The 18,001-nt window shown below is 44.0% G+C and overlaps 1 protein-coding gene across 1 annotated transcript in view; it reads left to right on the forward strand.

Moving 5' to 3' along the window:
* col14a1b (collagen, type XIV, alpha 1b) overlaps window positions 1–18,001 on the forward strand; it is a gene marked incomplete at both ends in the record, with an annotated part of 152,458 nt that overhangs the window by 53,004 nt on the left and 81,453 nt on the right. Inside the window, 5 exons of the mRNA XM_079570762.1 lie at window positions 614–775; window positions 4,334–4,503; window positions 8,463–8,589; window positions 9,312–9,454; window positions 13,009–13,138. Coding sequence (XP_079426888.1) covers window positions 614–775; window positions 4,334–4,503; window positions 8,463–8,589; window positions 9,312–9,454; window positions 13,009–13,138 — 732 coding nt within the window. The remainder of the gene's footprint in view (window positions 1–613; window positions 776–4,333; window positions 4,504–8,462; window positions 8,590–9,311; window positions 9,455–13,008; window positions 13,139–18,001) is intronic.

Raw genomic sequence — 18,001 nt, forward strand, 5'->3', positions numbered from 1 at the left:
AGGGAAAGTCCTTTAAAGGGGGGGTATTCTGCAAAATGGACTTTTTCAAGCTTTCCATCATGTTATTCTGTCACTCCCTCATTAAAAACATGGCTGAAGTGTTGCCTCGGCGGCCATTTTGAGTAATCTGTAAAAACTCTGATGGCGGCCATTTTAGGGATAGGTTTGCCTGAGTCCTCCTAGGAACGCCCCCACCTCCTGGAGACGCCTCCGAGCTTTGGTCACCAGCCGAGTAACCAACCACTGCTCCTCAGCAGAACCCCCTCCCCACTGATGCCACAGACAGCGTGTGGAGGGGGCGTGTCTAAAGGCTCAGAGGTTCTTAAAGAGACAGAGGCCTATTTCAAGACATTCACTACAGCCATTTTGAGAGAGACATTTTATACAAGGCAGTTATTCTGATTTACTGCATTTACAGACCAACAGAAGGTTTGTCATCATTGTAGTGTGATATAGATGGTGCTATGGGACTGACAAAAGCAGAACACCCCCTCTTTAAAGCAGAACACCCCCTCTTTAAAGCAGAACACCCCCTCTTTAAGGAAAGTCCTTCCAGCTGCTCGGGCGACTCTGTAAAGGACATGCAGATGTTGACCTGACCGTTTGGTTCCAGGTGTGAAGAACGCGGACGAGGCGGAGCTGAAGGCCATCGCGTCGCCCCCTGTGGACACTCACGTGTACAACGTGGCCGACTTCAGCGTCATGAACGACATCGTGGAGGGTCTGACGAGGACGGTGTGTGAGCGCGTGGAGCTGCTGGACCGGCAGATCAAAGGTACCGAGGAGACCCGGCTTAGACCCGGTTTAGTCCTGGTTTAGACCTGGTTTAGACCTGGTTTAGACCTGGTTTAGACCTGGTTTAGACCCGGTTTGGACCCGGTTTAGACCCGGTTTAGTCCCAGATTAGACCCAGTTTAGTCCCAGTTTAGTCCCAGGTTAGTCCCAGTTTAGACCCGTTTTAGACCTGGTTTAGACCTGGTTTAGACCTGGTTTAGACCTGGTTTAGACCCGGTTTAGACCTGGTTTAGACCCGTTTTAGACCTGGTTTAGACCTGATTTAGACCCGGTGTAGACCCGGTGTAGACCCGGTGTAGACCCGGTGTAGACCTGGTTTAGACCCGGTTTAGACCCGGTTTAGACCCGGTTTAGACCCGGTTTAGACCCGGTTTAGACCCGGTTTAGACCTGGTTTAGACCTGGTTTAGACCCGGTTTAGACCTGGTTTAGACCTGGTTTAGACCTGGTTTAGACCCGGTTTAGACCTGGTTTAGACCTGGTTTAGACCCGGTTTAGACCTGGTTTAGACCCGGTTTAGACCCGGTTTAGACCCGGTTTAGACCCGGTTTAGACCTGGTTTAGACCTGGTTTAGACCCGGTTTAGACCTGGTTTAGACCCGGTTTAGACCCGGTTTAGACCCGGTTTAGACCCGGTTTAGACCTAGTTTAGACCTGGTTTAGACCTGGTTTAGACCCGGTTTAGACCTGGTTTAGACCCGTTTTAGACCTGGTTTAGACCTGGTTTAGACCTGGTTTAGACCTGGTTTAGACCCGTTTTAGACCTGATTTAGACCTGGTTTAGACCTGGTTTAGACCCGGTTTAGACCCGGTTTAGACCCGGTTTAGACCCGGTTTAGACCTAGTTTAGACCTGGTTTAGACCTGGTTTAGACCCGGTTTAGACCTGGTTTAGACCCGTTTTAGACCTGGTTTAGACCTGGTTTAGACCTGGTTTAGACCTGGTTTAGACCCGTTTTAGACCTGATTTAGACCTGGTTTAGACCTGGTTTAGACCCGGTTTAGACCCGGTTTAGACCCGGTTTAGACCTGGTTTAGACCTGGTTTAGACCCGGTTTAGACCCGGTTTAGACCTAGTTTAGACCTGGTTTAGACCTGGTTTAGACCTGGTTTAGACCTGGTTTAGACCCGGTTTAGACCCGGTTTAGTCCCAGATTAGACCCAGTTTAGTCCCAGTTTAGTCCCAGGTTAGTCCCAGTTTAGACCCGTTTTAGACCTGGTTTAGACCTGGTTTAGACCTGGTTTAGACCTGGTTTAGACCCGGTTTAGACCCGGTTTAGTCCCAGATTAGACCCAGTTTAGTCCCAGTTTAGTCCCAGGTTAGTCCCAGTTTAGACCCGTTTTAGACCTGGTTTAGACCTGGTTTAGACCCGTTTTAGACCTGGTTTAGACCTGATTTAGACCCGGTGTAGACCCGGTGTAGACCCGGTGTAGACCCGGTGTAGACCTGGTTTAGACCCGGTTTAGACCCGGTTTAGACCCGGTGTAGACCCGGTGTAGACCCGGTTTAGACCCGGTGTAGACCCGGTTTAGACCCGGTTTAGACCCGGTTTAGACCCGGTTTAGTCCCAGATTAGTCCCAGTTTAGTCCCAGTTTAGTCCCAGATTAGTCCCAGTTTAGTCCCAGATTAGTCCCAGATTAGTCCCAGTTTAGTCCCAGTTTAGTCCCAGTTTAGTCCCAGTTTAGTCCCAGATTAGACCCAGTTTAGTCCCAGTTTAGTCCCAGATTAGTCCCAGTTTAGTCCCAGTTTAGTCCCAGATTAGTCCCAGTTTAGTCCCAGATTAGTCCCAGTTTAGTCCCAGTTTAGTCCCAGATTAGTCCCACATTAGTCCCAGTTTAGTCCCAGATTAGTCCCAGATTAGTCCCAGTTTAGTCCCAGATTAGTCCCAGTTTAGTCCCAGATTAGTCCCAGATTAGTCCCAGTTTAGTCCCAGTTTAGTCCCAGTTTAGTCCCAGTTTAGTCCCAGATTAGACCCAGTTTAGTCCCAGTTTAGTCCCAGATTAGACCCAGTTTAGTCCCAGTTTAGTCCCAGATTAGTCCCAGTTTAGTCCCAGTTTAGTCCCAGATTAGTCCCAGATTAGACCCAGTTTAGACCCAGTTTAGACCCAGTTTAGTCCCACATTAGTCCCACATTAGTCCCACATTAGTCCCACATTAGTCCCAGTTTAGTCCCACATTAGTCCCACATTAGTCCCAGTTTAGTCCCACATTAGTCCCACATTAGTCCCAGATTAGACCCAGTTTAGTCCCAGTTTAGTCCCAGATTAGTCCCAGTTTAGTCCCAGTTTAGTCCCAGATTAGTCCCAGATTAGACCCAGTTTAGACCCAGTTTAGACCCAGTTTAGTCCCACATTAGTCCCACATTAGTCCCACATTAGTCCCAGTTTAGACCCAGTTTAGTCCCACATTAGTCCCACATTAGTCCCACATTAGTCCCAGTTTAGTCCCAGATTAGTCCCAGTTTAGACCCAGTTTAGTCCCACATTAGTCCCACATTAGTCCCACATTAGTCCCAGTTTAGTCCCACATTAGTCCCACATTAGTCCCAGTTTAGTCCCACATTAGTCCCACATTAGTCCCACATTAGTCCCAGATTAGTCCCAGATTAGTCCCAGTTTAGTCCCAGATTAGTCCCAGTTTAGTCCCAGTTTAGTCCCAGATTAGTCCCAGTTTAGTCCCAGATTAGTCCCACATTAGTCCCAGTTTAGTCCCAGTTTAGTCCCAGTTTAGTCCCAGTTTAGTCCCAGATTAGACCCAGTTTAGTCCCAGTTTAGTCCCAAATTAGTCCCAGTTTAGTCCCAGTTTAGTCCCAGTTTAGTCCCACATTAGTCCCAGTTTAGTCCCAGTTTAGTCCCAGATTAGTCCCAGATTAGACCCAGTTTAGACCCAGTTTAGACCCAGTTTAGTCCCACATTAGTCCCACATTAGTCCCACATTAGTCCCACATTAGTCCCAGTTTAGTCCCACATTAGTCCCACATTAGTCCCAGTTTAGTCCCACATTAGTCCCACATTAGTCCCAGTTTAGTCCCACATTAGTCCCACATTAGTCTCTGTTTAGTCCCACATTAGTCCCACATTAGACCCAGTTTAGTCCCAGTTTAGTCCCAGTTTAGTCCCAGTTTAGTCCCAGATTAGACCCAGTTTAGTCCCAGTTTAGTCCCAAATTAGTCCCAGTTTAGTCCCAGTTTAGTCCCAGTTTAGTCCCACATTAGTCCCAGTTTAGTCCCAGTTTAGTCCCAGATTAGTCCCAGATTAGACCCAGTTTAGACCCAGTTTAGACCCAGTTTAGTCCCACATTAGTCCCACATTAGTCCCACATTAGTCCCACATTAGTCCCAGTTTAGTCCCACATTAGTCCCACATTAGTCCCAGTTTAGTCCCACATTAGTCCCACATTAGTCTCTGTTTAGTCCCACATTAGTCCCACATTAGACCCAGTTTAGTCCCACATTGGTTCTGGAAATATCGGCCTTTTATCGGGTCAGGTATGTCTCTCTCTCACCTGTCTCTCTCTCACCTCTCTCTCTCTCTCTCAGGAGGAGGAGAGCCGGCCCCGCCCCCCTCCGCCGTGTCTCCGCCCCGTGACCTCGTGACCTCTGACATCACGGCGAGGAGTTTCCGCGTGTCCTGGACTCAGGCCGACGGAGAAGTGGAGAAATACCGGGTGGTGTTTTACCCGGCGTCCGGAGGCCAGCCCGAGGAGAAGGTACCACTTTAAACCCGCTCCACCAGGGGGCGCCGAGGGGAAGGTACCACTTTAAACCGGCTCCACCAGGGGGCGCCGAGGAGAAGGTACCACAATATAACAAGAAATTGACAAAAAATGGACGAAAATTTGAGAAAAAAATGACAAAAAATTGATTAAAAAATGACCAAAAAATGACCAAAAAAATGACAAAAAATTGATAAAAAATGGATGAAAAAATGACAAAAATGACAAAAAAAATGTTAAAAAAAATGACAAAAAAAATGTAAAAAAAATGACAAAACTTTTATTAAAAATTTACGAAAAAATACAAGAATGTGACAAAAATGTGACAAAAATTTGATAAAAATTTGAAAAACAAAAAAATGACAAAAATTTGATAAAAATTTGACAAAAAAATGCAAAAATATGACGAAAAATGACCAAAAAAATGACAAAAAATGTATAAAAAATTTACGAAAAAATACAAAAATGTGCTAAAAATTTGACAAAAAAAATGACAAAAAAGTTTCAAAAATGAGTTGAACACCCAGCGAAAAAATGATGGAAAAAAAATGTGATGACGTGAGGAAAAAGATCCTCTCGGTTCAGGCGGGAGTTAAGAGGTTAAAGACAGAGGCCGATTTCAAGACATTCACTACAGCCACCAGGGGGCGCCGAGGGGAAGGTACGACTTTAATCTAACCGGACACGCCCCCTCCACCAGGGGGCGCCGAGGGGAAGGTACGACTTTAAACCCGCTCCACCAGGGGGCGCTGAGGAGAAGGTACGACTTTAAACCCGCTCCACCAGGGGGCGCCGAGGGGAAGGTACGGCTTTAAACCCGCTCCACCAGGGGGCGCCGAGGGGAAGGTACGGCTTTAAACCCGCTCCACCAGGGGGCGCCGAGGAGAAGGTACCACAATATAACAAGAAATTGACAAAAAATGGACGAAAATTTGAGAAAAAAATGACAAAAAATTGATTAAAAAATGACAAAAAAATGACAAAAAAATGACAAAAAAAATGACAAAAAATTGATAAAAAATTGATGAAAAAATGACAAAAATGACAAAAAAAATGTTAAAAAAATGACAAAAAAAAAGTAAAAAAAATGACAAAACTTTTATTAAAAATTTACGAAAAAATACAAGAATGTGACAAAAATGTGACAAAAATTTGATAAAAATTTGAAAAACAAAAAAATGACAAAAATTTGATAAAAATTTGACAAAAAAATGCAAAAATATGACGAAAAATGACCAAAAAAATGACAAAAAATGTATAAAAAATTTACGAAAAAATACAAAAATGTGCTAAAAATTTGACAAAAAAAATGACAAAAAAGTTTCAAAAATGAGTTGAACACCCAGCGAAAAAATGATGGAAAAAAAATGTGATGACGTGAGGAAAAAGATCCTCTCGGTTCAGGCGGGAGTTAAGAGGTTAAAGACAGAGGCCGATTTCAAGACATTCACTACAGCCACCAGGGGGCGCCGAGGGGAAGGTACGACTTTAATCTAACCGGACACGCCCCCTCCACCAGGGGGCGCCGAGGGGAAGGTACGACTTTAAACCCGCTCCACCAGGGGGCGCTGAGGAGAAGGTACGACTTTAAACCCGCTCCACCAGGGGGCGCCGAGGGGAAGGTACGGCTTTAAACCCGCTCCACCAGGGGGCGCCGAGGGGAAGGTACGGCTTTAAACCCGCTCCACCAGGGGGCGCCGAGGAGAAGGTACCACAATATAACAAGAAATTGACAAAAAATGGACGAAAATTTGAGAAAAAAATGACAAAAAATTGATTAAAAAATGACAAAAAAATGACAAAAAAATGACAAAAAAAATGACAAAAAATTGATAAAAAATTGATGAAAAAATGACAAAAATGACAAAAAAAATGTTAAAAAAATGACAAAAAAAAAGTAAAAAAAATGACAAAACTTTTATTAAAAATTTACGAAAAAATACAAGAATGTGACAAAAATGTGACAAAAATTTGATAAAAATTTCAAAAAACAAAAAAATGACAAAAATTTGATAAAAATTTGACAAAAAAATGCAAAAATATGACGAAAAATGACCAGAAAAATGACAAAAAATGTATAAAAAATTTACGAAAAAATACAAAAATGTGCTAAAAATTTGACAAAAAAAATGACAAAAAAGTTTCAAAAATGAGTTGAACACCCAGCGAAAAAATGATGGAAAAAAAATGTGATGACGTGAGGAAAAAGATCCTCTCGGTTCAGGCGGGAGTTAAGAGGTTAAAGACAGAGGCCGATTTCAAGACATTCACTACAGCCACCAGGGGGCGCCGAGGGGAAGGTACGACTTTAATCTAACCGGACACGCCCCCTCCACCAGGGGGCGCCGAGGGGAAGGTACGGCTTTAAACCCGCTCCACCAGGGGGCGCCGAGGGGAAGGTACCACTTTAAACCCGCTCCACCAGGGGGCGCCGAGGGGAAGGTACCACTTTAAACCCGCTCCACCAGGGGGCGCCGAGGGGAAGGTACGGCTTTAAACCCGCTCCACCAGGGGGCGCCGAGGGGAAGGTACGGCTTTAAACCCGCTCCACCAGGGGGCGCCGAGGGGAAGGTACGGCTTTAAACCTGCTCCACCAGGGGGCGCCGAGGGGAAGGTACGGCTTTAAACCTGCTCCACCAGGGGGCGCCGAGGGGAAGGTACGGCTTTAAACCGACTCCACCAGGGGGCGCCGAGGGGAAGGTACCGCTTTAAACCCGCTCCACCAGGGGGCGCCGAGGGGAAGGTACGACTTTAAACCCGCTCCACCAGGGGGCGCCGAGGGGAAGGTACCACGTTAAACCCGCTCCACCAGGGGGCGCCGAGGATTTGGGTAAAGCTGAACCTGGACACTTGGGCTGAATCCGAATGTCCACACTATTCCCTATATAGTGACTATATAAATATATACTCGAAATTTCCCACAATGCATCTGGAAAAGTAGTGAGCATCGATGGTCACTAAACGGGTCAATATTTCCCACAATGCACTGGGAGAGTGGGAGAAGAGCCTGACAGAGACAGGTCTGTGAACTAAACACGACTGAAGTAAATCAGCTGTTTCAGTCGTTTGTGTTTCTCATGAATAAACGACTTAAATATAAACGGTTACGGTGAAAAGATGCTAACGTTAGCTGCTAACCTTTAGCTGAAGCTGTTAAATGACCGATAGCTTCATGCTAACGTTAGCTGCTAACCTTTAGCTGAAGCTGTTAAATGACCGATAGCTTCATGCTAACGTTAGCTGCTATCCTTTAGCTTGAGCTGTTAAATGACCGATAGCTTCATGCTAACGTTAGCTGCTAACCTTTAGCTGGAGCTGTTAAATGACCGATAGCTTCATGCTAACGTTAGCTGCTAACCTTTAGCTGGAGCTGTTAAATGACCGATAGCTTCATGCTAACGTTAGCTGCTAACCTTTAGCTGGAGCTGTTAAATGACCGATAGCTTCATGCTAACGTTAGCTGCTAACCTTTAGCTGGAGCTGTTAAATGACCGACAGCTTCATGCTAACGTTAGCTGCTAACCTTTAGCTGGAGCTGTTAAATGACCGGTAGCTTCCTCTTGAATAATCCAAGCCATTCATGTAAAATTCATGTTAAATATAAAGTATCTGACTCGTATTTATCATAAATATTCCACTGTCTCTGAGTTTGGTTTTTATCACAGAAATACTTTATTCCGGGAGTTTATTGAACTTTTATCAGATGTCGTCGCTCAGTCTGCTGGTGTTCTTTGTCTTGTTTTGTTTCATTGTTTTAATGTTTGTAAAGTCCTGTGTGATATCGGGCTGTACAAAACTATTGATTGATAAGTGTCTCCTGTTGTACATGTCGTAGGTGACCTCCTGTTGTACATGTTGTAGGTGACCTCGTGTCTCCTGTTGTACATGTTGTAGGTGACCTCCTGTTGTACATGTTGTAGGTGACCTCGTTTCTCCTGTTGTACATGTTGTAGGTGGTCCAGGGCTCGGAGAACAGTGTGGAGCTGAATTACCTGAACTCTCTGACCGAGTACCAGGTCGCCGTGTTCGCCGTTTACCGGAGCTCGGCCAGCGTCGCCCTGAGGGGCAGCGCCACCACACGTGAGTTACCGCGAGTTACCGCGGCAACGCCCACACGCCAACACACGAGCGCCACCACACGCCAACACACGAGCGCCACCACACGCGAGTTACCACGGCAACGCCCACACGCTAACACACGAGCGCCACCACGCGCTAACGCACGAGCGCCACCACACGCGAGTTACCACGGCAACGCCCACATGCTCCAAGCTGTCATTGATGTTAAAGGGAAATACACAGTGTTAAGAACTGGGGTCATTTTGGTTCTTTTTTCATAATGATTTAAAAATAACAATGTAGTTTTTTCTTTCATAATCTCTGAGAAATGGACATAAAAAATAACAAACTAACCGGGGTTTGTAAACCTTTATAAACTGTTTAAACGATTCATTCACACAAACATTTCTGAGTCAACCAAGATTTAAACTCAGTCCTGGGCTGAGTTCCACAGATCCAGATGTGCAGGTGTTACTGACGGAGCCTCTGTTTGTTTGTTTGTTTGTTTTTTTGTTTGTTTGTTTGTTTGTTTGTTTGTTTGTTTGTGTGTTTGTTTGTTTGTTTGTTTGTTTGTTTGTTTGTTTGTTTGTTTGTTTGTTTGTTTGTTTGTTTGTTTGTTTGTTTGTTTGTTTGTTTGTTTGTTTGTTTGTTTGTGTGTTTGTTTGTGTGTTTGTGTGTTTGTTTGTTTGTTTGTTTGTTTGTTTGTTTGTTTGTGTGTTTGTTTGTTTGTTTGTTGTTTCCAGTGGCTCTGCCGATGGTGAACGACCTGGAGCTGTTCGACATCACCCACAGCACCATGATGGTTCGATGGAGGACGGCGGCCGGCGCCACGGGGTACATGATCCTGTACGCTCCCCTGAGCGAGGGCGGCAACGACGAGAAGGAGGTACAAATACTCTAAAGTACTTCATATATACATGATCCTGTACGCTCCCCTGAGCGAGGGCGGCAACGACGAGAAGGAGGTACAAATACTCTAAAGTACTTCATATATACATGATCCTGTACGCTCCCCTGAGCGAGGGCGGCAACGACGAGAAGGAGGTACAAATACTCTAAAGTACTTCATATATACATGATCCTGTACGCTCCCCTGAGCGAGGGCGGCAACGACGAGAAGGAGGTACAAATACTCTAAAGTACTTCATATATACATGATCCTGTACGCTCCTCTGAGCGAGGGCGGCAACGACGAGAAGGAGGTACAAATACTCTAAAGTACTTCATATATACATGATCCTGTACGCTCCTCTGAGCGAGGGCGGCAACGACGAGAAGGAGGTACAAATACTCTAAAGTACTTCATATATACATGATCCTGTACGCTCCTCTGAGCGAGGGCGGCAACGACGAGAAGGAGGTACAAATACTCTAAAGTACTTCATATATACATGATCCTGTACGCTCCTCTGAGCGAGGGCGGCAACGACGAGAAGGAGGTACAAATACTCTAAAGTACTTCATATATACATGATCCTGTACGCTCCTCTGAGCGAGGGCGGCAACGACGAGAAGGAGGTACAAATACTCTAAAGTACTTCATATATACATGATCCTGTACGCTCCTCTGAGCGAGGGCGGAGACCAACACGCACCGGGAACAGGTCTGACTTACTGCCGGCAATGAACCAAGCTCCTGCTGCTCATACAGGGAACGGACAGCCCTTAGCAGAGGGCCCCGGACCCCATACTCCCGGAGCACCCCCACAGGGCACCACGAGGGCCCCGGACCCCATACTCCCGGAGCACCCCCCACAGGGCACCACGAGGGACGCGGACCCCATACTCCCGGAGCACCCCCCACAGGGCACCACGAGGGCCCCGGACCCCATACTCCCGGAGCACCCCCCACAGGGCACCACGAGGGCCCCGGACCCCATACTCCCGGAGCACCCCCCACAGGGCACCACGAGGGCCCCGGACCCCATACTCCCGGAGCACCCCCCACAGGGCACCACGAGGCCCCGGACCCCATACTCCCGGAGCACCCCCCACAGGGCACCACGAGGGTCGAACGCCTTCTCCAGGTCCACAAAACACATGTGGACTGGTTGGGCGAACTCCCACGAACCCTCGAGCACCCGACGGAGGGTATAGAGCTGGTCCAGTGTGCCACGACCAGGACGAAAACCGCATTGTTCCTCCTGAATCCGAGGTTCAACTATCGGCCGGATCCTCCTCTCCAGCACCCTGGAGTAGACCTTACCGGGGAGGCTGAGGAGGGTGATCCCTCTGTAATTGGAACACACCCTCCGGTCCCCCTTCTTAAAGAGAGGGACCACCACCCCGGTCTGCCAATCCAGGGGCACTGTCCCCGACCGCCACGCGATGTTGCAGAGACGTGTCAGCCAAGACAGTCCTACAACATCCAGAGACTTAAGGTACTCAGGGCGAATCTCATCCACCCCCGGAGCCCCCGAGGAGCTTTCACACCCCCTCGGTGACTTCAGCCCGGGTGATGATGGGTGAGCTGCTGTTTGCCCCCCTGAGCTGCAGCTTCACTTCACGACGGTGTCACTTCATGTGTGTCTTTCACGTTTAAACTAAATGTATTTGTTTATGGTCCATATGGCAACATGTGGAAAAGATAAAGGGGGCCCAGACTGCCCACTGTGCATGATCCTGTGTGCGCCTCTGAGCGAGAAGGACAGACACATGTAGCGTGTTTGTAGCGTGTTAGTAGCGTGTTTGTAGCGTGTTTCTCTGCGGAGCCGTCGCTGCTGCGTTTGAGCGACGCTGGAATCTGAAGAATTGTTTGAGTTTGAGCCCAGGGTTATGTAACGTTCAAGTCCGGACTCGACCCACGGACTCGGGATTTTTGTGATGTTTGAGACGAGACCGAGACCGAGACCAGACCCAGACCCAGACCCAGACCAGACCAGACCCAGACCCAGACCCAGACCCAGACCCAGACCCAGACCAGACCCAGACCCAGACCCAGACCCAGACCCAGACCCAGACCCAGACCCAGACCCAGACCAGACCAGACCCAGACCCAGACCAGACCCAGACCCAGACCCCCCAGTACTTTGAAATTGATTTCAGACTACCGGGGGTAACTTGATTTCAAATTACCGCCAGGGGTAACCTGAAACTGATTTCAAGTTACCCCCCCTGCTTTCAGATTACCCCCGCCGCAATATGTATTGTTTGTTTGGCACGGCTGTGTTAAATAGAAAATGCCCGGATGTTAATTGCTAATAATAGCTAAAACTCTCGTAACTTTTCATCTGGTAATGTTAGCTTTAGCTCGTAAACTCCACTATCCTTAACTTTAGAGCTAAGGTAAGGTTAGCTTTAGCTCGTAAAATCCACTTTCCTTAAGTTTAGGGCTAAGGTAAGGTTAGCTTTAGCTTGTAAACTCCACTTTCCTTAAGGTTAGGGCTAAGGTAAGGTTAGCTTTAGCTTGTAAACTCCACTTTCCTTAAGGTTAGGGCTAAGGTAAGGTTAGCTTTAGCTTGTAAACTCCACTTTCCTTAAGGTTAGGGCTAAGGTAAGGTTAGCTTTAGTTCGTAAAATCCACTTTCCTTAAGGTTAGGGCTAAGGTAAGGTTAGCTTTAGCTTGTAAACTCCACTATCCTCAAGTTTAGGGCTAAGGTAAGGTTAGCTTTAGTTCGTAAACTCCACTATCTTTAAGTTTAGGTAAGGTTAGCTTTAGCTCGTAAACTCCACTATCCTTAAGGTTAGGGCTAAGGTAAGGTTAGCTTTAGCTCGTAAACTCCACTATCCTTAAGGTTAGGGCTAAGGTAAGGTTAGCTTTAGCTCGTAAACTCCACTATCCTTAAGGTTAGGGCTAAGGTAAGGTTAGCTTTAGCTCGTAAACTCCACTATCTTTAAGTTTAGGTAAGGTTAGCTTTAGTTCGTAAACTCCACTATCTTTAAGTTTAGGTAAGGTTAGCTTTAGCTCGTAAACTCCACTATCCTTAAGGTTAGGGCTAAGGTAAGGTTAGCTTTAGCTCGTAAACTCCACTATCCTTAAGGTTAGGGCTAAGGTAAGGTTAGCTTTAGCTCGTAAACTCCACTATCCTTAAGGTTAGGGCTAAGGTAAGGTTAGCTTTAGCTCGTAAACTCCACTATCTTTAAGTTTAGGTAAGGTTAGCTTTAGTTCGTAAACTCCACTATCTTTAAGTTTAGGTAAGGTTAGCTTTAGCTCCTAAACTCCACTATCCTTAAGGTTAGGGCTAAGGTAAGGTTAGCTTTAGCTCGTAAACTCCACTTTCCTTAAGGTTAGGGCTAAGGTAAGGTTAGCTTTAGCTCGTAAACTCCACTATCCTTAAGTTTAGGGCTAAGGTAAGGTTAGCTTTAGCTCGTAAACTCCACTATCCTTAAGGTTAGGGCTAAGGTAAGGTTAGCTTTAGCTCCTAAACTCCTCTATCCTTAAGGTCAGGGCTAGGAGGGGCATCAGGTTCTGTTGGTGATGTTTGTTTCTCTGTGTCTCAGGTGAAGGTGGAGGCGTCGGTGAAGGAGGTGGAGCTGGAGGGACTGACCCCGTCCACAGAGTACACGGTCACTGTGTACGCGCTGTACGGAGAGGAGGCCAGCGACCCCATGACCAGCCAGACTACTACACGTATGTACTACTACTGCAAATACTACTACTGCAGCGACCCCATGACCAGCCAGACTACTACACGTATGTACTTCTACTGCAAATACTACTGCTGCAGCGACCCCATGACCAGCCAGACTACTACACGTATGTACTTCTGCTGCAAATACTACTACTGCAGCGACCCCATGACCCGACAGACTACTACACGTATGTACTTCTACTGCAAATACTACTACTGCAGCGACCCAATGACCAGCCAGACTACTACACGTATTTTCTACTACTGCAAATACTGCTACTGCAGCAACCCCATGACCAGCGAGACTACTACACGTATGTACTACTACTGCAAATACTGCTACTGCAGCGACCCCATGACCAGCCAGACTACTACACGTATGTACTTCTACTGCAAATACTACTACTGCAGTGACCCCATGACCAGCCAGACTACTACACGTATGTACTTCTACTGCAAATACTACTGCTGCAGCGACCCCATGACCAGCCAGACTACTACACGTATGTACTTCTACTGCAAATACTACTCCTGCAGCGACCCCATGACCAGCCAGACTACTACACGTATGTACTTCTACTGCAAATACTACTACTGCGGCGACCCCGTGACCAGCCAGACTACTAAACGTATGTACTTCTACTGCAAATACTACTACTGCAGCGACCCAATGACCAGCCAGACTACTACACGTATGTACTTCTACTGCAAATACTACTACTGCAGCGACCCCATGACCAGCCAGACTACTACACGTATGTACTTCTACTGCAAATACTACTACTGCAGCGACCCCATGACCAGCCAGACTACTACACGTATGTACTACTGCAAATACTACTACTGCAGCGACCCCATGACCAGCCAGACTACTACACATATGTACTGCTACTGCAAATACTACTACTGCTGCGACCCCATGACCAGCCACAGTCAGAGCAGGGGCGGAGCACAGGCAGCAGAGGCCTGGGGCTCAGGGGCTCAGGGCCCCCACTCACTCTGATCAGCAGCAGTGTTTTGTCAAAAAAAAAAAAGTCACTGTAAATGATTGAAGTACATTTAACCTCTTAACTCTTAACCGCCTGAACCGGGAGGATCTTTTTCCTCACATCATCTGATTTTTTTTCCATCATTTTTTTGTTCGGTATTCAACTCATTTTTAATCAATTTTTTGTCATTTTTTTGTCACATTTTTGTCATTTTTTCGTCAATTTTTTGTCATTTTTTTGTCCATTTTTTATCAAATTTTTGTCATTTTTTTGTCACATTTTTGTCATTTTTTTTCACATTTTTGTCATTTTTTTGTCAATTGTTTTTCCTTTTTTTTTACATTTATGTCATTTTTTTCATTTTTTTTCGTCTTTTTTTGTCATTTTGTTATCAATTTTTTGTCATTTTTTGTCACATTTTTGTCATTTTTTTGTCAATTGTTTTTCCTTTTTTTTTACATTTATGTCATTTTTTTCATTTTTTTTCGTCTTTTTTTGTCATTTTGTTATCAATTTTTTGTCATTTTTTGTCACATTTTTGTCATTTTTTGTCACATTTTTGATCAAAATTGTGTCATTTTTTTTGTCATTTTTTGTCACATTTTTGTCATTTTTTTGTCAATTTTTTATCTTTTTTTTAATCTTTTTTTTTACATTTTGTGTCATTTTTTTAATCAAATTTTTGTCATTTTTTGTCACATTTTTGTCATTTTTTCGTCAATTTTTTATCAACTTTTTTGTCACATTTTTGTCCTTTTTTGTCACATTTTTGTCATTTTTTCGTCAATTTTTTGTCACATTTTTATCACATTTTGTCATTTTTTGTCAATTTTTTGTCAATTTCGTGTGACATTTTTGCCACTTTATCATCAGTTTTTCGTCACTGTTTTAGAATATCGAGCAACGCAGAAGATGTTTCTGAAAGTTTCCTTATTTGAACACTTGAATGAGGCAGAACAAGCTCCTTCACAAACAGAAGCTGCTCACCCTGTAGTTCACAGCTCTACAAACCCCATGACCTCCGTGACACTACGCTTCAAACCGTTTCCTCCTTGAATCGATCTGTGGAGTCGTGTCTGCAGCTGCTGCTTTTACTGTAACCCACTAAACTCTATTTTCTCCCCTTTTTCTGCCGTCGCTGTAATTACGGCCCGACTTTACGATGTTTGGGAGCCGGTCGCCTCAGGACAGACTGAAATAACTCTGAGGCCGCGCTTTCACAACAGCGCCACACGGCAGAGTCACAGAGGCTGACGTCTTTCACCACAGTCTCACTGACTCCGCCTCCTGACGGGGTTAAGGGGCGGGGACGGCCACAACCCTGCATTTCAGACATTTAACCTCTTAACTCCCGCCTTTTCTCCAGTTCAGCTTTACCCAAATCCTGTAGGCCAGTGTAACACCTCATTTGAAAGCTAAGATCGATTTTTTTTTGGTCCTTTTTTGTCACTTTTTTGTCAAATTATTCGCATTTTTTTGTCCATTTTTTCTCATTTTTTTGTCCATTTTTTGTCCATTTTTTCTATTTTTTTGGTCAATTTTTTCTCATTTTTTTGTCCATTTTTGTCATTTTTTTGTCAAATTATTCGCATTTTTTTGTCCATTTTTTAAATTTTTTTTGTCCGTTTTTTCTCATTTTTTTTGTCCATTTTTTGTCCATTTTTTATATTTTTTTTTGTCAATTTTTTCTCACTTTTTCGTCAATTTTTTCTCACTTTTTGTCACATTTTCATCCTTGTTTTCGTCTCAGTTTTGTCGCTATTTTCACACCTTTTTCCCAGAAGCTTTTGGATTGGGGTAAAGCTGGAGAAAATGTGCTCGGTTCAGGTGGGAGTTAAGGGGTTAACTCCACAACTTCTGCCTTTGAGGTGATACAAAAACACCCATTTTAAGCCTCTTTGGTTTAAATCGATGTAAAATGTGAAGAGAAGAGGTGGTTTTCAGCTCCATCAGCCCAAACCACCAGGGGGCGACAAAGAACAGACAGAGCCCGGTCCTTGGTCAGCAGGAAACACAGTCCTGTCCTGATCCCGGCACCTTCACTGGTCACGCTCCTCTGTTGTGTTCCTAAAGTATTTAAAGCATGTTTGTCTGGGTGACGGCTCTCACTCAACAACAGACACATTTCCCTCAGGGTCAGAGGAGTTTGTCCTCGTTTATTCTCACACTTTTCACTCAATATGGATCACTCTGCGTCACAAAATCCACTGTGTGTGAGGCGTCTACGGATTTAGAAATGTTTAATTATTGCTGAATTAGGGCTGGGTGATATATATGGATATTTAAGCTCTTACCACCAGTGTTAATTTCGTCGACTAAAATATTTAGTCTTAATTTTAGTCAAAGTGATATTTTGACTGACTAAAATTGGACTAAAACTAAATTAAAAGTTTCTCATGAGACTAAAACTATGACTAAAATGTCCAGATACTTTAGTCGACTAAAATAAGACTAAATAAAAATGAAAAGGAGAGACTAAAATCATCCAAACTTCTATTGAGCGTCTGAAAGAGCCTCAGATCATGTAAATTCACTGCCAAATGAACAGGTTTGTGCTTTATTCATGTGGAGCAGCTCCAAGAAGTCGAGGACCTTGATTTAATATGATTATAATGAATATTATAAATATAAGTCGACTAAATTAGTCTTCATTTTAGTCGATTAAATTGACATGCAATTTTAGTCGACTAAAACTAGACTAAAATTGAAACGTTTTTTTTGACTAAATCTTGACTAAAATTAAAATACATTTTAGTCAAAAGACTAAAACTAAAACTGAAATAAAATATGTTGTCAAAATTAACGCTGCTCACCACCCGCCTAAACCTCTTTGGCTATTATATAGGCCTGTGTAACACCTCATTTGAAAGCTAAGACCTACAAAACTGATCTTTTTCCTCACGTTGTTGCTGTGTTGTGTTTTTTTTTAATTATTTTTTGTCACTTTTTGTTGATTTTTTTGTCACTTTTTGTCATTTTTTGTTGAATTTTTGTCACATTTTGTCGCGTTTACTTCCTTGTTTTCTTCTCATTTTTTGTGGCTGTTTTGGTGCTTTTTTCCCAAGAAGCTTTGTGATTGGGGTAAAGCCAAACTGGAGAAAATGTGCTCCGTTCAGGTGGGAGTTAAGAGGTTGAGATATGTCGATATATTTATAAATGAGATGGAATTAGACCATATCGCGTACATTCAGATAAGCTCTTAAATTAACAAAAAGGAACACGTGATCTCAAGCTGATTTTTAACAAAAAGTGACTTATTCTTAAACTGAACACTTTATTTTGTTTTCTCTTAACCTCTTAACTCCCACATGAACCCAGCACTTTTTTTCCACTTTGGCTTTATTCAAATCTAAAAGCTTCTGGTTTGTCCTGAAGCCTCGTCCCTGTTGTTTTGTTAACCCCTTAACTCCCGCCTGAACCGAGCACATTTTCTCCAGTTTGGCTTTACCCCAATCCAAAAGCATGAAAACAATGATGAAGATGTGACAAAAAAGTGACAAAAAAATGACAAAAAAGTGACAAAAAAATGACAAATAATGGATAAAAAATGACACAAAAAATGACAAAAAGTTGATGAAAATTTACACAAAAAATGACAAAAAATGACAGAAAAATGAAAAAAAAATGACAAAAAATTGATAAAAAATGACAAAAAGTTGATAAAAAATGACACAAAAATTGACACAAAAAGTGACCCAAAAAATGACAAAACATGACAAAAAAATGACAAAACATGACAAAAAAATGACAAAAAAATGACAAAACATGACAAAAAAATGACGAAAAAGGACAAAAAGTTGATGAAAAATTACACAAAAAATGACAAAAAATTGATAAAAAATGACACAAAGCATGACACAAAAAATGACACAA

This window comes from Gobius niger (assembly GCF_951799975.1).
Source record: "Gobius niger genome assembly, chromosome: 14".
Lineage (NCBI taxonomy): Eukaryota > Metazoa > Chordata > Actinopteri > Gobiiformes > Gobiidae > Gobius > Gobius niger.